We start from the raw sequence: 26170 nt of genomic DNA, 5'->3' as shown, positions 1-26170 counted from the left end.
GCAAGGGTACAAGCGATAGAGGAACGAGAAGCAAATCGTAGCAAACGTACTGCCGAAGCTTCCCCCGAAGCTACCCCGCCATCTCAGCGGAGAAGCAGCATGGTTTCCACCGAGCTGCTTCAGCCGGAGCATGCCTTGACGGCTCCTGCCAGCTATCTCGTGGATGCTATCACGGAGTCTCAAAATTGCCACCTTATGACGCAATGGATGAATTTGAAGGTCAAGGCGGCTGTTGGCTCTGTTTATCCTATTGAACCCGGCGCAACTTTTCACTGCCGGCCGATTCCAGAAGGATATGCTAGGGTGATGGTGGATGAAATAACGGAGGGATTTGAGGACCTCCAGCTTGACCACCCTACCGGTGAAGGGGAGACTAGGCTGGGTTCTACTCTGAAGACTCCATGCCTATGGCGGAAGGAGCTCATCAACCTTCCGAACTGGACGCCTCTGCCTCCCACTCCTCCTCCGGCAAGTCAGGGCACTCCGCCTCCTCCACTGCCTCCTCCTCCGGCGAGTTAGGGCACTCCGCCTCCTCCACCGCCTCCTCCTCCGGCAAGTGACGATCAGGGCACTCGACCGACTCCTTCTCCGGCGCGTGGCGGCACTCCGCCTCCTTCTCCGCCTGCGCCGACGCGCCCGAGCAGCCAGCCTCCTCCTTCTCCGCCTCGTCCGTAAGGGCGGAAGAGACCTGCCGCCGCTCCGGCTGCTCCGGCGCGTCGTAGTCCTTATCCTCCGCCTCGTAAGCAAGTAAAGAAGACAACCGCTCCGTCTGCTCTGGCGGCATCTAGCAGTACAGCCAGAGGCGGGAGGACATACAGATTCGGTCCTTCTCTGAAGACTCCAGAGAAGTTACCATATGAGAGGACCCCGGAGGAGAACGCCGAGATCGCACGAGAAGAAGTGAGGAACTACTTTGAAGGGGTGAAAGCAAAGAAACATCCACCTCTGGAGAAGGTAGATCCGGTGAAAGCGAAGCGCACTCTGGCTGCCCTGACAAAACCACCCAAGTCTCCGCCGAAAGGAAACTATGAGCGCATTATTGGAAAGGAATTTGCCGAAGCAGAGCGGTCGGGAAGTACTGTCAGTGATCAAAGGCTGAAAGAACGATGAGCTGGGAAACAAATTGCCCAGCTCGGCGAACAAGCGAAGCAATCGTGCCCCCCGCTCAAGGTGCCTAGCGACAACGTCGCTAATGATCCGAGGATGGTGCCCGGTTATAGCAATCTTGGCGATTACCTGCCCGACGATGTACATTACGATTTCATGGAGGTGTAGATACAAAGATACGAGTACGGGAAGGCTCTCGTCAAAGATGAAAGATCTCTATCAACGATGATGCGAAGATTGCATGATTGGTACTTGAAAATCTGCAGAGACTCTGGGGGAGGAGTACTTTGTATGTGAAAGTTAAAAAGGAGCATGACCTCGTTGGAATTGAACTGCTGCCTGTTCCATTTGAGGAGTTCTTTCAGTTTTTCAATCAATTGGCCCTCGATAAAACAACGGTCACCTGCTACTGTCTGTAAGTAGTACTACTTCTGTCATTAAGTCTCTCTATATAGCTCAGCTCTTTCATTGCATGTATTTATAATCATCCTCACTATATTATGCAGATTGAAGATCACCGAATTGAAGAAAAGACAAGTCGGTGATATTGGGTTCATTAACACATATCTCATAGATGCAACTCAGGTTAAATTTAATGCCGCAGATACAGAGGCCAACTTGCTACGATCGTTGGTAATAAATGAAAACAAAGATATTATACTCTTTCCTTACAACTTCAAGTGAGTGTTACTGTCTTGTGCGTATTCGGTTTCCCTTATATATTAGTCAAGGTTATAGTAATGTAATTGATGAGTTATGCATGCGTGTGCAGTTACCACTATATTCTCCTAGAGATTAAGTTTGAGCAGGGACTAGTAACAGTCTTAGACTCAAGACGAAAAGATCCCCAGAATTATGCGGACATGACTCAAATGCTCGAGAAGTAAGTTAAATCGATCATTATCCACCATATCAGCAACTTTGTTAATTTCCTGATATATCAAGTAATTATTTTCTTTGTCTGGCAGGGTTTGGAAAAAATTCTCCAAAAAAGCTCCAGGACTCCCGAAGAAGCTGCAATTTAGACACCCGAAAGTAAGTACTATAGTAGCATGTTCCGCGCATCTCCTATTGATTCAAGCGCTAGTTTCATCAATATACCATTTGGCATTCTTACTTATCAGTTTGATTGACCTCTATTTCTTATAAAGTGGTTGTGGCAGGAACAAGGGAATGATTTCTGTGGATACTACATTTGTAAGTCCATCCGCCACACGACCTATGAGCGGGGCTACACTGACGAACAATATGAAGTATGTAAATAACAACATTCACAATTTTATTTTATTACCATCATTTGTGTTGAGTTTCATTCATTCATATATATATGTATTGACCCCCTTCTTCAAATTAGATGTTTCGAAAGCGCGATGAACTCCTAGCACCAGCTCGCACGCGAGCAATTCAAGAGGAATTGGCGGCATTCTTTCTTGACCACGTGGTCGCTGAAGACGGAGAATACTATGTGGACCATGAGTCTGTATGATTATATTTGTAAGAAATAATTATTGTATATATGTAGCCGGTAGTGTCGGATAGATATACGAGAACTTGTTGTTCGGTCAATCTCTCGGAGAAGGAGAGGTGGTCGATATCACTTCTCTCTGTATGCATATATGTTCATGACGATCTTCTGTTTGCTTCGTTTGCTTACTAGCTAGCTAGCGTGTCTAGTCCTCTCTATACGTATGTATAGTACGTAGCGTCGACCAAGCACGGACATAAGAGAGGACACTTCTCTCTATTAATTATAGCTAGCTAACACAATATATGAAACACCTAAATTAACCCCAAAACCCCCAACCCCCCCCCCCCTTCAAAAACAAAAACAAAAACCCCAGCCACAAAAATGCTGACGCGTGGATGCCTATTGGTCCCGGTTGGTGCCACCAACCGGGACCAAAAGGTCTCCTGCCTGGGCTCCCCGCACAGGCCACGTGGAGGCCCATCTGTCCCGATTCTGGATTGAACCGGAACTAAAGGAACAGGGCATTAGTACCGACCCTTTAGTCCCGGTTCAGGAATCGGGACAAAAGGCCCGTACGAACCGGGACAACAGGCCCTTTTTCTACCAATGTGCCCATATACACAGAGCCATGGAACGTTTCTTCCAAATGAGATACGGCAACTCTCAAATCTTCCTCCGTGAAGCCAGGCGTGTTCATCACAGCACTACGCAGCACACCTTGACGCACCTTACCAATCAGAGTACAACGAATGGGATCTGCCCTTAATGATGATGGGACGATCTGCACAACATATAAACAGTATAATCAGAACAACTGAGCATGTATATGTACCAAAGATTAAAATCGCGGGAGAAACAATTTCGTGGCGGCCTCTCCCAGCAGCTATAGTGGCCGCCATAGCGGGCAATCGCGGCAAATAGCAAAAAAAAATCTGATGGGAGAGATGATTTCCGAAGGGTTTTGCTCATTGTTGAGCCATTTATAAGGAGTTGTGGAGGATTTCGCGGCAGCAGCCATAGCGTTGCGGCGAGGCTTCTGGGCAGCTATAGCGCAGCTATCGCGGCAATTTTGCGGGCTATTTTAATCTATGATGTGTACAGCCAGCCATGCTATGGCACAATTACAACCTGAACTCCTTTCTTCTGAATATATAAGATACACATGCCATGTGGATAAATTTGTAGGCACTAGTCAGGGCGGGAATAAAAGCAATGCAACAGATGCTTGGAGGGCACACAAACCTTTGTGATGTGAGCGGGCCTCCTAGTGTTCATCACATCACTACGCACCACATCTCGACGCACCTTACCCATCAAAGTACCATGAATGGGATCTGCCCTTAGTGATGATGGGACGACCTGAACAACATAAACAGTATAATCAGAGCATGTGTACAGCCAGCCATGCTATAGCACAATTACATCCAGAATTCTCCCGCAAAAAAAAAAAACAGAATTCCTTTCTTCTTAGATGAATATACAAGATACTCGTGCCATGTGTATATGTATTTGCGGATAAAGAAAAGAGGACTAGTCCGTCCAAGAATAAAAGAAATACAATAAATAGCTTCGCGGGCACACATACCTCTTTGATGTGAGAGAGCTTCCTCTTGTTCTCCTTTGATTCACACCTCTTCTCTAATGTTGGGCAGTCGTGAATGGATAGATGTTCAAGCTTGGTCAGTTGTTGTATGCTGTCCGGCAAATACCTGATACCCTTGCAGTTCCAGAGCTCAAATCTCTTGAGAGAGGGAAGTTCACCTAACCACTCCGGTAGTGTCATGCTTGCACACCCACGCAGAGTTAGTTGCTCCAGAGATGTCAGCTCAACCAACCATCTCGGCAGTTCTGCCTGGGACAAGAATTTGAGGCACAGTTCTGTGAGGAAAGAGAGGTTGTGGATGATGTGAGGTGAGGTGGTCAGATCACTGCAACCGGTAATAGTTAACCAACGAAGGGCGGGGAGGTGGTGAAGCAACCTCCATTGATGCATGGGCACCTTGCTTTCAGCAACATTCAGGCAAGTTAATGGAGAAGATGAGGAAGTACCGCTGTGTGAAGAGCTCTCTCCACATGATGATAGCATAGTATCACAATCTTTTATGTACAAATACATAGCTCTAGGCAGACACGATTTTATCCTCAGCTTGGCACACTGCTCTATGGTCAACCTTTGAAGCTTAGGGAACATGAGCTCATTTGAACCTTCCTTGCCACTGTAATGTGTCGTGGTCCACTCTTCCAAGCCGTCCATACGGTGGAGACCCGGGTATTCTAAGTTTCGTAGTAGACCAAGTGGTGGTAGCTTCTTGCACCTAGGAAAATCATATAGATTTATCTCCAAAAGATTAGGGAGATACCGCGTAATATCCATAAACCAACCAGGTAAGCTGACACTCCTGTAACCAACTATAGTCAATTTCTGTACACTGCTTGGTGGCACTAGTTTTTCCAACACATCCTTGTCATCCACAAACCTCTGAGCAGCTGAAGTCCATTCAAATCTTAACACTTCAATATTTCGTTTATCTATCAGTTCTATACTCTGTGCCTCTTCGGAAGACTTCACATTTTCAAGTCTATCTATCATCAGGTCATCAGTATTTGTATGTTGGAGCAGGCTGATATAGCTGCAACATTTATCACTTGAAGCATGCACCACAAATTGTGGCAACGAGGCAAAATTCAACCGAGAGAGCATGGATTCATCCAATGTAACCTCTTTATCCACAATTAGAACCTTCAGACTAACCATCTGATACATACTATCGGGAAGCTTCTCTAGGTTGCAGCAGCATGAGAGGTCCAATGTATGAAGCTTCCTGAGGTTGCTAATGCTTTCTGGTATAGTAGAAAGATTACTATTGTACGACAAGTCCAGATGCTCTAGATTGGAAAGGGTGCTGACAGAGTGAAGCAAGTTGCCCACTTGATCATCTGGTACGCCCCAAGAATTAATGCACCCCATAAGATTTAGATACCTGAGATTGATTAGATTGCCAATGGTATCAGATAAACTCAAGTGAAGTTTGGTATAATAGCGATCTGATAAATCCAGATGCACCAACTGATTCAGCTCCGCGAATGATTTTGGAAATTCACAAATGCCAGCACAACCTGCTAAATCAAGATGCATCAGACCTTTCATATCACCAATTGACTCCGGCAGTGCTGAGATATGAGAGTCTCTAAGGTTGAGGTAAGTTAATTCTGAGAGCTCGGTGATACAATTGGGAATCATTTTATCTCGTATCCGTGGAGCACGAAGATACCTCAGCTGCTTCAGTTGGCCAATACAATCAGGTAACTTCTGAATAAGGCATTCACTTAAATCCAAGACATGGATGCACTTAGCCGGTGAAAATGCACCACCATGAAGCTCTATTTCGTGGCAGGCCCGAAAATGCAGCGCCCTTATATTTTCAAGATAACTCGGGGACAACTGCAATGGCTTGCTACAATATGTGATCAATGCATAGTGGCAACTGTTTCCCCCAGGACTGCCCTTATCATTAACTTGATCTGCCAAGATCGCCCTTGCAAGATCGTGCACTAGGTCATGCATCGTGAATAGTGTAACATATTTGTCCCGCTGTCCTCTCTGCATAGAAAACACCTATTTGTGTCAGAATTTTGAATTTACTTCATTGTATAGTATATCCATATTTTATAAACTAAAAGCACCATACGAAGGGAAAAAGAGGAATAGGCTAAAAATTCCTACAGAAAAGCAAAATATATGACCAGCAAACTATTATTTTAGCTAATGACCAACTATCAGTAGATCTTCATAATTGTACACCGTGATTTTATTACCATGCAACCTTTCAAATATTTCGGTCAATTATATCCGAAAAATCTAAGGAATCATATCGTCAACTGAAAACAGCCTTGTGTGACGGCAGCACTACTTTCCGCCTACATTGCCCCTACGCCCAAGGTTGTCAGAATCGTGATTTTGAATCGGATCGGAGCTTCGATGGTAAGATCGCAAATCGTAGAATCTTCACTATCAGGATCGTAGAAACGTAGATTCTATGAACTAAAATCGTAGAATCATAGGGGTTAGTTTGGATCGTAAAGTCGTAGAATCGTATAACGGAATCGCGATTCTGACAACCTTGCCTACGCCCATAGACATAATCAACAAAAAATTTGTTTATTTGCACACTTCTCTTTAGCATTTGATGCACACTGTGATCCAAGCGGTACTCAGATTGTTGCAACCATGAGGCATGTGATGAATAAGAATGTTGAATCTTCTATTATGTTTGGCACAAAATTACTGTTAGTGGGTACAGCACTGTAGCCTCATACATTTGTGTAAAATATACACATTTGTGAATTTCCAAAAGATAGGGCAGAAAAACTACAACATGGGCATACACACTATAATATGTTACCAGAGTCGACATGAAAAAATATATCCCATGTGAGTTGGTATACATAAGATAGAAAAGAATAATAGAACCATTTAGTAACTCACCTGAGGTGCCTTTGAATATTCAAGGAAAGACATCCCCAAAAGTTGACTAACATATTTCTCGCAGAGCTGCATAGGACCAAGTATCCTAGATGGTCCGGTGAATCCAAGAGCTATCCATTGGTGAATTAGATCGTACTTCTTTATCTTCTGACCTTTCCTAAAGATTGCACAATAGGAAAAGCACAACTTCAAGAATTCAGGCATGTGACTATAGCTTAACAGCAAGGATGCAAGCACTTCATGATTTCTTAATGATGGATCTTCAGAAGTAGATAAATTCCAGATATAACTGTCCCTCACTGACTGCCATTTGTCAGACGTCATGTCCCTCAACATGTACCCAAGTGATTGAGCTGCCAAAGCCATGCCCCCACACTTGATTGCAATGTCCCTTCCTATCTGCTCCAACTGTTTTTTGTCAGGTCGATTTTCAAAGGAACTTTTTTGTTTTATTATAGTCCAGCACATATCATCCGTCAAAATATCTAGCTTGAATGGCATAACAGTACTGCTAACTTTCCTTGCAATGGCTTCATCACGTGTAGTTACTACGATCACCTTGCTTCCCAGGTGAGGCATTAGCATAGCCTTCAATTTATCTTACTCAGATGGTTTCTCCTCCCACAGGTCATCTAAAACAACAAGGATTCTTCTACCAGCAAATAGCTCTCCAAGGCGGTTATGAAGCACCTGCTTCTCTGCTATATGGCTGGTCTTGTTTGTTAACTGTGATATTATAGAGTTGCCAATTTTCTTCAAGTTGATGTCCTGGGAAACATATACCCACACCTGAGAATATTCATGGAACTGTGAGTCATTGAATACCAATTGTGCTAAGGTTGTCTTGCCAATGCCTCCAATCCCATATATTGGAAGAATGGCCATCTCTCCTGTGATGCTCTCAGATAAAATAGACAATATTTTCTGTTTTTCTTCAGTCCTTCCAATGATTAATGTTTGTTCCACATCTGACGATGTTTCCTTGTCAGGAACTTGCTGAACATTAATGTTAAAGCTATCTCTTGGCGTGCAACAGAAATTTTGGTGTTTATTTGTTATATTGTCCACTTCAGTTGTCAGAGTCTTCAGCCTTTTATTTTTCTTTGCAGGAATCGTCTTCAACCTTTTAGCCATTGTATTCGTGGGACCAACTGTCGGACAAGGGAGCACATCTTCCAACTACAATAACTTTCATGTATAAGTACTAGGAAGGATAAGGAAAATTATCATAATCAATTAACTCTCTGTGATGAATATGCTTTCATTATGTGGTAGACAATTCGGTGATTAAACTGCTATTCACAAAACATGCAAACCAGCAGGGGAAGAGCTTTAATACAATGTCAAAACGGCACCATGGAAAAAGGCACCACATTCAAACATAAAAAAGCAACATACAAGTGTGGCAAATTGCAGCACAGAGAAAGCGCACAGATATGGAAAGATATTTGACCGGAAATGAGGCGCTGCAAACTCTACAAGTGCTTAGTAGTCCATGTATCCAAGAGATCGTTTCTTTTTTATTAACTATCCGACCAATTATTTTCTGCAAACTGTAATGCATTTCGTTCTCATTAAGTAGGCAGATTGTACCTGTCTCCTGGGAATATGTGTTTCTGTCTTATTCAGGGTATCCAGGATACCTGCTACAGTGGGTCTACTGTCTCTTTCAGAATCCACACAACATATTGCTGTGTTAATGCATATCTTCACTTGATGTAGTTCCTCTGATGGGTACACCGATGAGTCTTGAATGATATTCTTCCAATTGGTAAGTGAAGAGTTGTGTGGAAATTTCTGGATTCCTTCTCACATTGCTAGGTACAGAGCAGGGTACATATATGTACACTAGTGGGCCTTTGGGCCGCACACACACATACACACACAGCCCAACACTCCCCCTCAAGATGGATGATAGATATCTATCATTCCCATTTTGTTACATGCTAAATTACATTCTTTGACACCTAAACCCTTAGTTAGACTATCTGCTACTTGGTTCCCTGAGCTTACATAATTTAATTCTATTATACCCTCATCTAACTTCTCTTTAATAAAGAAGCGATCAATCTCCACATGTTTTGTTCTATCATGCTGGACTGGGTTGTTGGCTATGTTGATAGCTGATTTATTATCACACCACACCTTCACAAGGCCCCTTCTCATCACTTTCAGTTCTGTTAGAAGATTTCTTACCCACAACATTTCACTAAGGCCTAATGACATAGCCCTGTATTCCGCTTCAGCCGTCGATCTTGATACAACTGATTGCTTCTTGCTTCTCCATGACACAAGGTTCCCTCCAACAAACACACAATATCCGGAAGTAGATCTTCTATCATCAAGACAGCTCGCCCAATCAGCATCACTATAACCATCTACATTTAAATGGCCATTCTTCTTAAACCATAGCCCCTTCCCTGGACTACCTTTTAGATATCGCAAGATATGGTGTACTGCATCTAGATGGCCACTCCTAGGATCATGCATGTATCTGCTTACCACACTCACAGCATAGGAAATGTCAGGTCTTGTGTGGCATAAGTATAAGAGTCGCCCAACAAGCCTTTGATAATTCTCCCTATCCACTGGTTCTCCTGACTGCGCAGAAAGCTTGTGGTTTTGATCAATAGGTGTTGATGCAGCCCGACATCCAAGCATACCTGTGTCACTAAGTAAGTCCAGAACATACTTTCTTTGAGAGAGAACTATCCCTTTTGGAGACCTTGCAATTTCAATGCCTAGGAAGTATCTAAGGTGGCCAAGATCTTTCACCTCAAATTCCTTGCTTAGGTTCTTCTTCAATCGCAATATCTCTATGTCATCATCTCCTGTGATTATGATATCATCCACATATACTGCGAGGATTGTAATCCTACGCTCTGCGTGCCGATAGAACACCGTGTGATCACCATTGCATTGCTTATACCCCATATGACATACCGCATGCCTAAATCTGTCAAACCACGCTCGTGGTGACTGCTTGAGCCCATATAGTGACTTTCTCAATCTGCACACCTTTCCGGCGGTCCTAGGAGTGGAGAAACCAGGCGGAATCTCCATGTACACCTCTTCATGTAGGTCGCCATGCAAGAAAGCATTTTTAACATCTAACTGATGTAAAGGCCACCCAAAATTAGTCGCGCAAGAGATTAGGATCCTCACTGTGCTCATCTTTGCCACCGGTGCAAAAGTCTCATCATAGTCAATCCCATATGTTTGACTATATCCTCTAGCAACTAGTCTTGCCTTGTACCTTTCGATTTTCCCTTCTGGATTCTGCTTCACTGTGTATATCCATTTACAACTAACAGCCTTCTTTCCCTCAGGAAGATGTACAAGTTCCCAAGTTCTATTTTTTTCAAGGGCATTCAATTCCTCAATCATAGCATCATGCCACTTTGGATCTTGCTTTGCGGTTTTCCAGTCTTTTGGAATTTCCACTGATTGTAGTGATGAAACAAAAGCTCTATATGCAGGGGACAAAGATTCATAAGATACATAATTGCTTATGTCATGCTCAAAGCCATACCTTGATGGGGGCTTTCCGGCCTTGATGCGAGTTGGCTTCCGCAAAGCAATTGGCAACTCAAGAGAGCTATCTTTCCCAGATGGAGTGGGTGTGTTGCATGGTGTATCAGTTGTTGATGGAGTGGAATTGACAATATCACCTATTTCAGGTCCTTCTTGTTCTACCGATTGTACCTGCTGCTCTAAGTGTTGCAACTCAACATGCTCTACTGGTTGTTGCTGTTCTACGAGCACCTTCCTTTGGTTTCTCCTCGTATACACCTGTAGATTTTTTTCTTCATTTACTCGTCTCCATGCTTGCTCACTTGTTGGTTCATTCACCAGACATGGAATGGAACCAATTACTACCTTTGACCTCCTTGCTTCTTCACCCTCCTCGCTACTTGATTCATGTCCCCCCTCTCGACCATCACCATTAGGGGGTTCGAGATCAAATAATGAGCTAAGGTCAGTCCTCTCACCATAATATGGCTCAGATTCTCTGAACGTCACATCCATGCTCACAAATGTGCGTCGCTCGCTCGGGCTCCAACACTTGTAGCCTTTCTGTCCCGATAGGTATCCAATAAAGATGCACTTCATTGCACGTGGATCTAGCTTCCCCACTGAGGGTCTATGATCCCTAACGAAACAAGTGCATCCAAAAACCTTGGGTGGAACCACTAATTTGTTCTCACCTAGCAGCATTTCGCATGGAGACTTCATTCCAATCACTCTTGATGGCATGCGATTAATGAGATATGTAGCTGTCATCACAGCCTCACTCCATAAGAATTTTGGCACGTTCATCGTGTACATCAATGACCGAGCCACCTCTAAGATGTGGCGATTTTTCCTTTCTGCCACTCCATTCTGAGGAGGTGTGTCTGGACAAGAGGTTTGATGCAATATACCTTGTGCTGACAGAAAAGCACCAAATTCCTTATTCACATACTCTGTCCCATTATCTGTCCGGATCATTTGAACTTGTGTGTTGAACTGATTCTTCACATAGGCATAAAAATCCAGAAAACATTTGAACACCTCATCCTTGTGCCTCATAAGGTACACCCATGTCATGCGAGAGTAACAATCAATAAATGTAACAAAGTACTTCATTCCACTAACAGAGATAACAGGACATGTCCACACATCTGAATGAACAAGCACAAAGGGAGATATACTCCTAATCCCCCTATTTACATAAGACTTCCTTGTGTGTTTGCCAAACTCACAAGCGTCACACAAAAGCTTACTCTTATCCACCCCACACATTACATCAGGATATACTTTGCTCATTTTATCAAAAGACATATGTCCCATTCTACAATGTAGAAGTATCACAGTAGCTTCTTTCTCTCCTATCATCACTGCTAACACGGTAGACGTTGCGGTGTTTGTATCCTCACGATCCATGTACCATAGCCCATTATGCCTGGTTGCGGTCCCAAGCCTCCTCCCTATTCGCCTCTCCTGAATTATACATATTTTCCGGTCAACTATTATTCGACAATCCAAATCGTCTATCAAAGCACTCATTGACACAAGATTGACCGGAAAAGCAGGAACATGCAAAACCGATGAAAGTTTAATAAGTGGTGTGCATTGTATTGTGCCGACACCTTTAACGGGCTGTGAGGTGCCATCGGCTGTTTGGATAGTTTCCTTATGTGTGGGTGGATGTTGAGTATATGACTCAAACTCATTCGATGTGCCCGCAACATGTTTAGATGCACCTGAATCAAGGATCCAATCTGGTTGTGATACTAGTGAGGAAGTAGATGTGTGGGCACAATTACCTTCATTGGCATAAGCAAAGTGAGCAAAATCACCAAATGTGATGTCTCCTTGGCCTTTATTCCCCGCATTCTCCATCTTCCTTTTCAACTTCCTCAACTCTTCTAACTCTTTTACAGAGAACTCAACTTTGTCAGAGGATTCATCTTCATGGACCGCCACATTTGCTTTGTGACCAATCCTATATCCTCGACCTCTGCCTCCTCTTGTTCCACCTCGGCCATTTCCTCTCCCTCTTCCACGGGTAGCCCCGCGCGGGGCATGACAATCACGACTCAAGTGCCCTGTCTCACCACAGTTGAAACACTCCCTGGTCTCACTGTTCCTTACTATGAAGGCAGGACGAGATGGAGTTGTTATATTGTTCTTCATCACCTTCAGTCTGACCTCCTCTTGTGCAATTGCTGCTATAGCTTCCTCCAAAGTGGGGAGAGAGGGTTGATGGAACATAGTAGCGCGTCTTCCCTCAAATTCTGAGTTCAAACCCTTGAGGAATTGGATCACTCGCCTACGTTCAATCCACTTCTTAACAGTAGATATGCAATCTGCATGTGGCAACTCGAGAGGGTCGAAGTGATCTAGATCAGCCCATAATCGCCGCAGCTCAGCAACATACTCCATTACAGTGTGCTCCCCCTGTCTCAGATCACTAACTCTCTCTTGTGTCTCCACCATCAACATCACATTCCCTTTCCCAGAGTATAGCTTCGACAGAGTTTTCCATACCTCAGCGGCATTTGAGATTGTCTCAACAGTTGCAGCAATGCTCGGAGACAGGGAATTTAACATCCATGCCACCATCAATGAATTGGTGGTATTCCAATTCCTCCATTCTGCACTCGCCTTGCCCACTGGCTCAGTCGATTCTCCTTCAACAAAGCTCTCTAACCCCTTTGTCTTTAGGATCAGCAAAGCCCTTCGTGACCAACTTAAGTAATTTCTTACCCCCTCTAACTTAATATCATTCGGCATCAATTCTATCTTCTGCACAGTTTCAGCATGAGATATCATCTCTCTACCAGAGGGCGATCCGCCTCCGGTCTTCTCTGTGAGAAGTTGTGCCAACTTCTCAAGCACTTGCTGGAGTCCTTGATTTTCCCCCATTGCTGCAGCAGCACTCAAATACACAGGCAAACCGCAGTACAAGCCTCAATACAAGACTCACCTTGTAGTACTGGAGCAACAAGCACAACAAGGTACCAGACAAGGCCTCCCAGTCTTGCAATACACCTCTCTTCTGTACACAGCAAGCAGTCTCTGCTTTTTCACTGTCACAGGCGACCAAATCTACCCCAAGCAGCTCCCTCCGGATTCCCCTTCTCTGCCTTCTTCCACGAGCTGCCTTCTTCTGTCTCAACCAGCAGCTTGCCTCTCCCGCTCCACTACAGGCCACCAGAAGCAGGGGCGACACTCTCCTCCTCCAGCAGCTGCTCCTCTCCTGCTCCGCTCCAGACCACCACCAGTACGGGGGCTACTCTCCTCCAGCAGTTGCTCCTCTCAGATCCCAGACCACCCCAGGACGCTGCTCTTCTCTCCCCTCCTGACCTCCACCGTCCCTCTCGCCGCCGCCGGCGACGGGGGTTACAGCAGCCGCACCCGCTCTGATACCATGAAGAGTTGTGTGGAAATTTCTGGATTCCTTCTCACATTGCTAGCTACAGAGCAGGGTACATATATGTACACTAGTGGGCCTTTGGGCCGCACACACACATACACACACAGCCCAACAGTAAGTACCTATGAAACCAAAATATACAGATAACATTGGAGATGAAGGATGTAAAACTATGATATATGATACTTGTTCAAATTTGTCCTTGACAAAAATATTCCATGCAGAATGTATTGTGTGGGGGCAAAAAGTTTTGCTATATGTTTCTTTATCCTTCGGTCCTCTTATTAACTCATTTATTGGACGACCATGACTCATAGAGTATAGACACCAGGCATTTCATCATGTGGTAGTTTGTTATATGAACTTGAGTGCCAAACTCTATGCTTATTCTTACCTCCTGCATAAATTGTGTGACGTCGTCCATTTCTAAGAAACTTGAGTAACCACTAAGCCCTGTTATTATCTCCATGATTACAACACCTAAACTAAAGACATCATTCTTAATTGAGATGAAGCCTTTCTTTATGAATTCTGGTGGCATGTACTTCCTGTGATATATAAAGAACACAGTCAGGTGTAGATACCATTTATTTGATCACAAAAGAAAGAAAAATACAAAATGAGGAGTCCCACGAGCACTTACTGTGTTCCTATAATTCTTTCTCTGACATGAGTGTGTGATCGATTGAAGAGCCTTGACAATCCAAAATCCGCCAATTTAGGCACCATGGAACTGTCTAGTAATATATTGGCAGGCTTCAGATCAAGATGAAAAATTGGTGGTTCACACCCGTGAAGGAAATTTAAACCTTCACAAATCCCTTTTATAATACTGTAACGTGTGCTCCAGTTAGGTGCAAAAGATTGTTCTACAGAAGTTGGTAAAGATAATGTTAACAAATGAGAATTTAAGAATTCGGTTTTGCTTAAGCATAGAAAATAATGACCATACTGAAGTGAAGTTCCATTGTACCATTAAGATGTTTGTCTAGGCTTCCACCCTGCAAGTACTCAAAGCAGAGAACTCTATATACATATGTTTACACAAAACTTTCTCACCATTGTGTTCAACATATTTATACTGTGCTTCATAACAATAACCACGCAACCGTACAATATTTGGATGCTCAACCCTCAAAAGGTTACCGACTTCGCTGTTAAATTGTGTGTCATCGAGTACTTGCTGCGGATCATTATGAAGCAACTTCACAGCAATCACTTCACCATTGTAGACTCCCTGCTTGACATAAGTACCGTAGATAATTATTATTTTTTATATTTGTGTGGTTTGTTGTTAGTGCTGGTACATTTGTTGAAACACAAAATATCTAGTCATAAGCCATACCTTGTAAACGTCTCCATACTCACCCCTTCCAATTATCGAGTCCGGTGAGAATCCATTTGTAATCTTTTCTAAAATATGTAAACGTATATTCATTGCTGCAGTCATGTCATTCATCCAGCTTGGCCCTTCTGCACATACAGAAAAAAGAACTGTGAAAAAAACTATCAAGTATCTTAGCTCTAAGAAATAGTTTAACACGTCATGGTCCTTGCATTATCTGACCCTCAGAGCCATATGTAATATCAAGTACTTGGGGAACCAAATCTGAAACCTCAACCAGGAACCAGCTCGCCGGCGACGAGCCAAAAGCGAGGCTCCCACCTGTATACAACCGTAGCTGGATAGTAGTAGATCGAGTAGCCTTCCTGCTAAGGACCTCTTGTATGTCTTGTATGTACGCAGATCTGAACTCCCTTAGCTAGCCTGTGCAATGCGAAATTGGTTTCTTATCTAGTTTTTTTTTGAGACATTGGTTTCTTATCTAGTACTCCCTTAAATTATTCTAGGGGATTCCTTTAAATTATTTATTCGAAAAAAATAAAGAAAATTTATTTGGGCCTTAAATGTCATAAACTGAAAACGTTTCCTTAAATGTTCGATGATATAATATACCTTGAGCAGCCATTCTGGTGTAGCAGCAGATCTATTTATTTTTTATATATGGACTCCTATTAGCCCACTCTAGAAACCAAAAATAGTAATAAAATACACCCTTTGTCGAAAAAGAAACCAAATGGTAACGGACATTCGGAATTGCTGGAACGCCACAATTAATACAGATGTTGCAGTTTTAGGAGATAAGAAATGAGAGGGAGCATAGATCCCGAACCTGCTGCCTGCGTGGGGATCGATGGAGCGGATGCAGATGCAGCGGCCAAATCCCCTCCAACTCCAAGTGTATGCGCATGCGGGGCTAGGCGCCCCCGCTGCAGCGTCCCACCGCCTTGAGACGCGCCTTGACTTCTTCCCCTTCCCCCCGCGCGACGCCGCCTCCACCACCAGGGGATCTCTCTTCACTCTTCAGCTATGCCCCACCATGGCCAGGAACAAGAATGTGCCATGCGCGGTCTCTCTACTGCTACTGCTGCTGGGAACGACGCTTTCAGGGTAGAGCCCTCAAACCCTCAAACCTTTAAAAATACAGTTTTCGCCGAAAAAATGCCGTAGACTAGAACCTCTAAGACGACTAGACGAGACGGGTAGCTTTTTTCTTTTTCTTTTTTTCCTTTTGATTTTGATGGGAACGAGACGAGTCGTTCTTGGTTTCACTTTCACATGGGCTGGGACGGAGCCAGAAATTTGATATAGGGGGGGCGAGTTCCACACTTAAGCTTTACTAGACTAATGAGCTAAAAGTTGATTTGAGTGTGAAAAAAAGGCTAATCTTGAACTCATGTTTTCATTGACGTTTGGTACACAACAAGAACAAAATACAAATTGTCCGCTTTGGCAAGACAAAATTAGTTCCCAAATTAGTTATATAGGAAATTTTGGTATGCTGTAACTAATTGATTCCAACTCCAATTTTTTTGTCAATTAATCAACGATTGTTCATGTTAGACGACGAAAAAAAATTAGAGATTTGTAGACAATGTTAATAATGAGGCTGAACGTACCATAGTAGAGGCCTAAACAGACGACGTGCATCATCATGTACGTGAACAAATCACGCCTTGTTTCATATCTACACAAGTATATTTGGACAATCAAGTATTTCCTAGCTAGTGTCAACCGTCTGTAGTTTTGAATAGACCAATACGCATGGGTTTGAACAAATTAAAGATCAAAAGATGAACTAAAGGGGAAAGGAATAATTGTGCACCTATGCAGCCATGGAGGATCTCGTTGAGTCCTCTTCTGGTTTCTGACTGGAAACTGGAGCAAATTGCCCTGGCGGCGATAGGCGGAGACTCAAGCGTAGTACAGGTAGAAAGATCTCCTAGTGTTGTTGCCCCTCATGATTCATCCGTGCGTCCGATCCGCTCGCAAGGTGGCGACAACGTGTCCGTGGATCGGCACCCTGTCCGGCGTCCCCTTCCCTTCTGCCCATCTCGATGGCGGCGCGATGGAGAGTCTGATCAGCCGGTCAGGATCATATAAAAGCGGGGAAACGAAGAGGTTAGCGATATGTACGTGACTACGTGCGTAGTCCAACTTCAGCGTTGGGCTGACATTTTTCTTTCCATGATTTTGGGCTTTGCCTAAAATGGGATCGAGCTGTACGTGGGCTGAGCTGGCTTAACGTTAATTGCAAAGGCCGAAATGGATAGGGGGGGGCGATGCACGTTGCGGGCAGTTATGGAAGCCAAAAAATCAGCGATTAACTCGTCCCCATCAAGGTACGACACGATCCTTGGGGGGGGGGGGGGGGGCCGCCCCCCCCCCCGCCCCCCCCCTCGTCCCCCCCTGAATCCGTCCCTGCACATGGGGGCAGCAGGCGTCTTCCCGTCTCGTTACGTCCCCTCCTTGTCTCACAAAGCAGTTTCATACGCCCCCCATATATATCTCAAATTGAACTTTCAGATAAAGGCTTCTCAACTTTGCTTTTATGTTCTACGTGTTTTTTTTTTGCAGGTTCTACGCGTTGATTTGATTGCCCTTCTCTTACATTTTTCCTTGAAAAGAAGGTCGATCCTTGACACATCTGCATCTAAGCGGTGCATACAACCATTTTAACCATTTTATTAATTATTTATAAAGACCTTATAAAGAAATACCTCAATATGTTTGAAGCTGTCATCTTCGCAATATTTGTTGTTACTCCTATCCACTTGATGAAGGGATGTAGATAGTCCGAGCCGAATACCTAGACCTCTCTCCTAGGCCTAACATCTATAGCAGGAGGCCCCAACCAAGCCGCATACCGTTCTGGGGCACACACCGGTCCGACGCACACTCGTAGGTCATCGCCGCCGTCTTTCACTGATCCATCTATCTTCAGAGCAGGTACTGATGCATCGACATTGTCAGGCCTGCCATCAACGCTGGCACGACACTAGACAACACCACCTCCCTACGCGCGTACATCGTTATGCATCTGTCGCCGAGACCACGTTGTGCCACGCCGCTGAGACTCCGCCTCGCCGACTTCCGCCACCGTGGTTGCCACCGCCTCCCGGGCCTGGTGCCTTGCACAGCAGGCACGCCATGCCATGGCCTCGTCGGACAAGGCCCATGGTGCCTCCCGTCGCATTCTCCGGCGTCCCGTATGGCGCAACAGTCCGGATGGATCCATCATCGATCTGACGTCGGCGACACCGTTCGGGTTCCGGTCTCCGACTAGGAAGAGTAGGGCACGGGAGACGGCGGGGCCTTCAGTCCCGTGAGCCAGCTCGTGTCCCATGCTCTACCCTACCTTTCCGGCGACCGGCCCAACACTCTGAGGAGTGCAGGCGGCCACTGGACATGGCCAAGGCGGAGCCGGACGAGCAGGGAGTAGAACCGGACGAGCTCCGCGTAGATTAGGTTTCACATTGCATATAATAATATGGATTTAAGGTTTCTAATTTGAGGTATCCGGATGTGGAATCTGTTTTTTGAGAGGTGACCGGTCACTGTCCGTGGACGCGCTCGGGCATGTCCACAGGCGTTTGAGGGGTTGAATTTGTCAAGTCCGGCTGTAGATGCTCTAACATGCGTGTCCAATCTGACGTTGTGTGATTGTAATGATGACAATGGTTCTTAATTAATATACACCCCCTTTACAAAAACGCAATGTAGTAGCATGAATCCTTTGAGTCCATATAACTAGTGAAGGGTGGATACAGATCTAAGTTCATATTAGTCTTTCTAAACGGTTATACACGCAAAAGTTGAACATAGTTTTCTTGCCGACAGAATCTACTCTCAAATATCCGCAGAACTTTATGCAAGTCATGAGCCTCTATGTTTCCCTTGTCATGTCACTCACCTAGATGGATTTCACTCATGCTCCAGCACAGTAACTACACAACATAGACAATCGGCAACTTCACCTCATCCACCACCCTACTTGCCACTGCCTTCTCGAAGAACTCGTCAGTGATCTCATCACCGGATTCCATGCTGAGCCTAGTGCTCTGCACAATGAGCATGTCTTGGCACCGCATATAGGGTGGATCCTTGTCTTGTGCCAGCAATGTAAATGTGATATAAATCTTGGAATATGGTGCCATAGTCCCGTTATTTGGCCGTGCACTGTACTTCATTTTATTGGTTCTGATGTTGAACGCAACGAACTCGTTTGTCTTGTTGATTAGCTGCATACAACATGATATGTCCCTGTTTAGCTCAAATGGGAAGCGTAGCTCGAGGGCAGGATCGAGCTCAAGATCTTTGGAATCAGAAGTTTCCTGCAATGAGAATAAATAGATCATGGTATCAAATCTCAGATTTGAAAATATTTTGGGCACCACTGAAATAACTGAAAAATTGGAGATTCCAGTTCGGCCAAATGACAAAGAAATTCACATAACTTCGAGTGATCTCTGAATTGTGGAAATATGACCAATGTTAATTTGTATTCGTATGAATTTGGCTCAGATACACATGCCACAGAATGACAGAAATGTTTAGGATCCACCAAATTACTTAAACTCCCAAAGTTTTGATTCAGTTTCATTTGAAAAGATAACCTGAATCTTACCTGGCATGGAAGTGATATATTCTTCATGTCAGCATCTAGTTTATTCAGCTCATCGACGACGTCCATTATACTAGGCCTTTTTACGGGATCGGCCTCCACACATCTCACTGCGAGTTCAATACATCTCTGCACTGCTAGGATGTCAATTGAGTAAGTATTTTCCTGCATTGGCATCCCTTGAAGCCTTTTCTTCCAGTTCTCATGTACCTGCGGTATATATATAAAGATTCATAAGCGCACGCATTCTTGGATAGTGTGAAGATACCAGAAAAAACATAACATTTGCTCAAAATATAGTACAAAGGCTTACAAGCTCGATAAACTGTTGGGGAGAAGACATCTCACAACAATTGTTGTAGCCCTGAGCTCCAGCCATTACTTGTAAAATTATGACACCAACACTGAACACATCATACTTCTTTGTGATTCTGCGCTTGTCAATGAATTCTGGTGGCATGTACCCTCTGCATGGTATTGACACATACAGTAAAGGCAATGCAAGCACAACATATTGCTATTGAATGAAGAGAAATGGATCAGACATGCTCAATCAACTTACAGTGTTCCTTTTAGAGTTTGAGTTATATGGGTTTTGGATGAAGCTAAGAGTCTTGACATGCCAAAATCTGCAATCCTGGGCATCATGTTTTTATCCAACAGTATATTATGCGGTTTCAAATCCAGATGATAAATATAATCACTCCGCCCATTATGAAGATGATTTAGACCCTCACAAATTCCCTTAATGATTTTGTATCGAGTGGGCCAATCAAGACCACAGGATTCATCTGCACAAGAGGTAAAGACAGGCATTATACTCAGACTGTCAGACATAAACATATTGAATTAAAAGTATTAGAAATACCATCATACCAGAAATATACTTAGCAAGGCTTCCACCCTCCATATATTCAAAGCAGAGAAGTCGGTCTATTATTTTAGCGAAAACAAGTTCTCCGTTCATCTCAACATGTCTATGTCGTATTTCATAGCAGTAGCCAATTAAGCGTACGATGTTCGGATGCTTGACCTTCATAAGATTACGGAACTCATTTGTAAATTCCTTGTCATCAATCCCTTGCATGTTGTAAAGCTTCTTAATGGCAATTTCTTCACCATTGTGCACTCCCTGTTATTTAAAAGCCGGTGTTAAAATGGAGCACTCGGTCATAGCAAGTGATAACTACTATCCGGAAATCACATCGTACCTTGTAAACTTCCCCATACGCACCACAGCCAATATTTTGATCGTCAGAGAAACTTTTGGTAATCTGTTCTATCAACTGGAACGTGAGATCCATATCAATCTCCTAGGAATGTACGAGTACTAAGTACAGCTTCAGATGTTCGTCTCCCTGAAAAACACAAAATTCCTCACAGACACAACACAACAACATAATGCATTTTCTGAAAACCGGACTCAACACTGAATCCTCGAGTGCATGCATGAGTCAGACAAGTGAACTGCTAGTAAATTTCTGTAAAATGCACTTCCATAACTGAACAAAATAAAATGAAGTGGAATTATTAAGTAAGAGTTGCAGCTATTCAACTTAGTTGGAGATAGCGCAAATGGAAGAGCTCACAAAAGTTAAGAAGAGCGGTTTGATCTGATTAATAAGCAGAGCAAGTTGAATTGACTCAACCTCGATCTGATCGATAAGCATAGCAAGTTGAATTGACTCAACCATGCGTGTTGCAGCAGCAAGCAACTCAGCGCTGGAGGCAGCAGAGCTGAGAGCAGAGTGTAGGTGATTTGTTTGGCTACGCGATAATAAGTTTGGTTCTACTAACAAATAGTTTTTTCTTTTCTTTTCTAAAAACCAAATTTGCTTGGAACCTGTTTAATATACTACATATTTGAGACCTGCCTCACAAAAAACTGTTATGCTGATGTTGACAATTCCTTTTTCTGCACTACATAAGCAAAAGAATCCCCCTGCAGGCTTCAGAATCAGACAGAAAAAAGGGTGACTGAGATCTAACAAGTTGAGAGGAAGAGCTATGAACTTGTTGTATGCAAAATGGTAACTGAGAGGGGATCAATTGAAAATTTGGCATTCTGATAACTAGGGCATAAGTGCATAAGTGATTTGTTTGGCTACGCGATTAGTTTGGTTCTAGTACTGATGAGTAATTTTATACTGCTTAAAAAGAAAAATCTTGAGACCTGCTTAATATACCTTATTTGAAACCTGCCTCACAAAAATCTGCTATGCTGACCCTTTTTCTTGCGCTACATAGGCAGCAACAAAAAAAACCTTCAGAATCAGACAAATTTCTCTCAAAAAAAGAAGAAAAAAACAGAGTGGGTGGGAACTAACAAGTGGAGACGAAGAGCTATGAACATGTTAATATGCAAAAAGGCAACTAAGAAGAGATGGGCCGAAACTGAGAACTAACAAGTGGAGTAGTTTGCGTTTGATTTTTATGAGTTGGAGACAAATGAAAGAGTAGAAGAAATTGGTAATGCAAGAGTTGGTTGGGGCAGTTCAGCTCACCTGGACCTGGAGGCTACTCCCCCAGCAGGAGCGGCGGCGGCAGGGGACGCACGGCGATGGTCGGAAACGAGTGGTTTGCTCTCGGCGAGGAACCTTACCCACCAGCGCGTAAGAGGAGGGACTGAGGGAGGAAGGGGGTGGATCTTGGGCTGGGCAGTGTGCACTCTTGCTACTCTGTTTCTACTCAGCTGCTGTACGCCATTGAGAAAAAAGGTTTCCCCCATTTTAGATTATAAAACAACGTTCAACCGATACAAGCAGCTTGCTGGAGCCGCAGCACAAACAAGCCCCCCCCCCCCCCCCCCCCCACCCCAAAAAAAAAAACAAATACCGACACCGGCAGTTCAACTAAGCAAAGATGGCTGACACCCACTGTACCCTCCGGAGAAGTACCACCGCCCGCCAAGCACTCCGAAGCCTCACGTACCAAGCAACATCTTCAGGAAGAAATGCGACGACGACGCCGCTGCTGCCCGGACAAATCCTAGGGTTTTCCCCGGTACACAGATGGCAGTGGGGAAGGTGTATCACCGACGCCCCTCAGGAGGGTCCGGCAACGCCCACGGGCGCAGCCACGCCGGTGACGAACGAGCCGCCAGAGATTTCTCCTGCCCTGAAACCACCACCGCCACCTCAGATAATCGAAAGCGCACCGCTCAACATGCCGCCCACCAGCCTGTGCCACTACGGATACTGCCCCATTTTCACCGTCTCACTGAGGTCGCCAACACGAAGCCTGGAGGAAGGACGAGAAGACACACCGCAGCCAACAGGAGGGAACAACCTCCACCGCCGCGCGGAGCCGACCAGACGTAGCGACAGGGATTTGCCAGGCCAGGCCGGCCCGGCCGGACCCAAACAGGTCTGGACAATCCCTGCAGCCACGCTGCAGCACGTCGGCCACCGGAGCCATCACCACCACAGCCACCGCCGCCTCGCCACACCACCAGGGAGCCACGCCAACACGCCCGGACCCGCAGGCCCGCCCCAGCCTAGATGGGGCCCGAAAGGGCCCAGATCTGGGCTGAGCGGGTGGCGCCGGCCAGCAGCCCACAGCGCCGCCCCGCAGCCAACGACCACGCCGCCACGTTGAGGGCACCCGAGGCCCGCCGGGCTCTGCCGTCGAGCCCCACTGCCGGGCAGGAGGGAGCCCCGACTCCCCCTTCAGGCGCGCGGGGAAGGGACATCCGCCGCCGCCGGCGCCACCCGAGCACGCCAGAGGCCGCTGCCGGCGGCGACGAAGGGGGAAGGAGGAGGAGGGCGGGTCGAGACGGGAGGAGCAGATGGGGCGCTCCGCCGCTTCGGGGGGCGACGGGAGCGCAGGGGAGGAGGGAAGAAAGGGGAGGGAGGCGGGCTGGGGGCGCGACCGGCGGCCGGCGGTGGCGGGGGAGAGCGTGGGTTGCCGGCGGCGGCGGGGGAGCAGGGGAGGAACCCTAGCTTCGCCCTCTCGGGTCCTCTCACTCCTCACGAGATTTGCTTGTGTGGTTTTACCAGCGGGTCAATTGCTGCTGTACGCCTTTTCTCACTAGGACAGAAAAAATGACAAAGTTTACTTCGCCCGAAAAAAGAAAGAGAAAAATGAATTATTGTTATTATTTTGCGAGATGGAGAAAAATGAAATTTGCCGTGTGAACTGAAAGCATGGCCTTGATTGGACGCGTCATGCTGCTGCGCAGAGCAGTGTAGTTATTACTCACGAGCCAGTTGATGATACGATACGTACTACTGTGCATCATGTGAAGCTGGCCGCTGGCTGCAGTGCACGCGGAGTGTGAAGTGCGGCGCTCCTTCTTGGATCCTACTGCCAACAGCGACACGGTTCCTTACCTAGCTAGGGCCTAGGGCGCGAGACGTCAAAAGAGACGTTCAGTTCATACGCGTCCCCCTGCTTGGTCGCGTCATGGGCTCCGTAGGTGGGGAAAGAGGGGAGACGATTTGGCGGTCAAGGCTTCTCTGGGTTGCCGGGCAACCAGTATTTATTCACCTAAATGATCCTTATTTACAGTTAAGCGCATTCATGGCCAGCAAAAAACGTATTATACTATGTTGGTTTAAAACTTGTAATGCATGATTAAGACTTGTGTTTGTGTCTAAGATTGTTCTGTTGCTCCTAGTTTAGTTTTTGGTAGTTCATCATCGAGAAGGAGGTTACCACACAACTGTCTTAGATGTAACCAAACAACTGGACTTATGTTTCCCCTCAAACAAATTCGCAACCAAACAGCAGGCCTTCTGAGGGGATCCAGGCAATCAATCAACATGAAAATATTATTTTTTGCCAGAATATGCTCAGTCAGGGTCAAATGAGACAAGTATGCAAAGTGGCAAAAAAGATGCAAGTAACCTAACAGGTCCCTAAATGGTCCTTATTTACAGTTAAGCGCATTCATGGTCCGCAGAAAAAATCAGGTGCCTAACTATAAAAATGAGTATCTATTTTTCTTTAAAAAGGAGGATGACCTCCGGCCTCTGCATTTGGGCGATGCATACGGCCACTTTATTAATTATTCACAAAGACTTATAAAGTAATACATTACTAAGTCTGAAGACACCATTCAACAACATCTGTCGTCGCTTCTATCCACTTGATAAAAAAAATGACTATCTACTAGCCGCGTTCATTATACATATAAAGGCCAAACCACTTGTCGTCTTTGACTATCAACGGTAGTCACCCAGCCAACCAACTTGGCATCAGGTAGTCGTGTGAATGAAAGTGGTCGACACGTCTTTCTTTCTTTTTTGAAAACCTCACCCATATATTAATTTAAATATCAATATTCTTACAATCTTTCATTACATAGTTCATTGCTTTTGCTATCAAAATTAAATTTCGCAATCTCATGCGTCACCTTGTTAACCTGTCTATCAATCTTCACAATTTTGAGATCCTTAATAAACTTTGAGATGCCCAACGACTTCTTTTTCGGATCCACAAAAGGAGACATGTCAATGGTTTCTTCCGCCAATATTTCTTATATATTTCAGAACAATTTTTCGTAGATTTTCAGGCCATTTGGAGTTGTGCAGAATAACTATTTTTGCTGTAGCCCCTTTTGGTCTAGAATTCTAGCTGCCAACAATCTCTCTCTTCATGTAAAACTTGCAAAATATGAGAGAAAAGACATAAGAATTGTATCGTAAAGTGAAATAATGACATAAGACATAATAAATAACAGTAGGAAAATGTGATGCGAAATGGACGTATCAGTTGTCATCCTTCAAATTAATTCCATAGGTGGCCCTCGTAATAGATTCATATGGTGGTTTAATTCTCCTTCTAGGAAAGTGTTTCATCCCTTTCTTTAATCGGAATTGGAACCTTATATTTCCTTCTTTCATATCAATAATAGCACCTATGGTTCGTAGGAAAGCTGCACTAAGTATTATAGGACAAGAGGGAATGCAATCAATATCAAGCACAATGAAATGAACAGGCACATAATTCCTATTAGCAAGTATGAGCACATCATTTATTCTACCCAATGGTTTCTTAATAGTTAAATCCGCTAAATGCAAATTAAGGGAACATTCATCCATATCGGTAAGGCCTAGCACATCACATAAATATTTTTCTATAGTGGAGACGCTAGACCCAAATCACATAAAGCATTACATTCATTATCTTTAATTTTTTACTTTAATTGTAGGTTCTCATTCATCATGCAATTTTCTAGGTATTGAAACCTCTAATTCTAGCTTTTCTTCATGAGCTTT

At 44.6% G+C, this 26170-nt stretch overlaps 1 protein-coding gene and 1 pseudogene across 4 annotated transcripts; both read right to left on the bottom strand.

Annotated features, from left to right (window-relative positions):
• The window catches only part of LOC125555403, a 37588-nt pseudogene extending 22065 nt beyond the window's left edge, over window positions 1-15523 (bottom strand).
• A 3525-nt stretch (window positions 15524-19048) lies between these two features.
• Window positions 19049-23960, bottom strand: LOC125506597 (cysteine-rich receptor-like protein kinase 44). Of its 4 annotated transcripts, XM_048671384.1 has the most exons (9): window positions 23215-23960; window positions 22454-22644; window positions 22136-22188; window positions 21161-21307; window positions 20826-21081; window positions 20512-20740; window positions 20263-20416; window positions 19953-20159; window positions 19049-19659 (listed from the first exon to the last, which is right to left on the bottom strand). In XM_048671384.1, the coding sequence occupies exons 4-9, from the start codon at window positions 21251-21253 to the stop codon at window positions 19273-19275; spliced, it is 1326 nt and encodes a 441-aa protein (XP_048527341.1). In that variant the 5' UTR covers window positions 21254-21307; window positions 22136-22188; window positions 22454-22644; window positions 23215-23960; the 3' UTR covers window positions 19049-19272. The 4 variants fall into 4 exon arrangements, with proteins under 4 accessions (XP_048527341.1, XP_048527340.1, XP_048527343.1 ...); XM_048671383.1 differs by having other exon boundaries at window positions 22454-23960; XM_048671386.1 differs by lacking the exon at window positions 22454-22644.
• Between the last annotated feature and the right edge of the window lie 2210 nt (window positions 23961-26170).

This window comes from Triticum urartu, chromosome 5 (assembly GCF_003073215.2).
Source record: "Triticum urartu cultivar G1812 chromosome 5, Tu2.1, whole genome shotgun sequence".
NCBI lineage: Eukaryota > Viridiplantae > Streptophyta > Magnoliopsida > Poales > Poaceae > Triticum > Triticum urartu.
The sequence above is the reverse complement of the archived record's forward strand: the minus strand, read 5'-3'. Positions and strand labels throughout refer to the sequence as shown.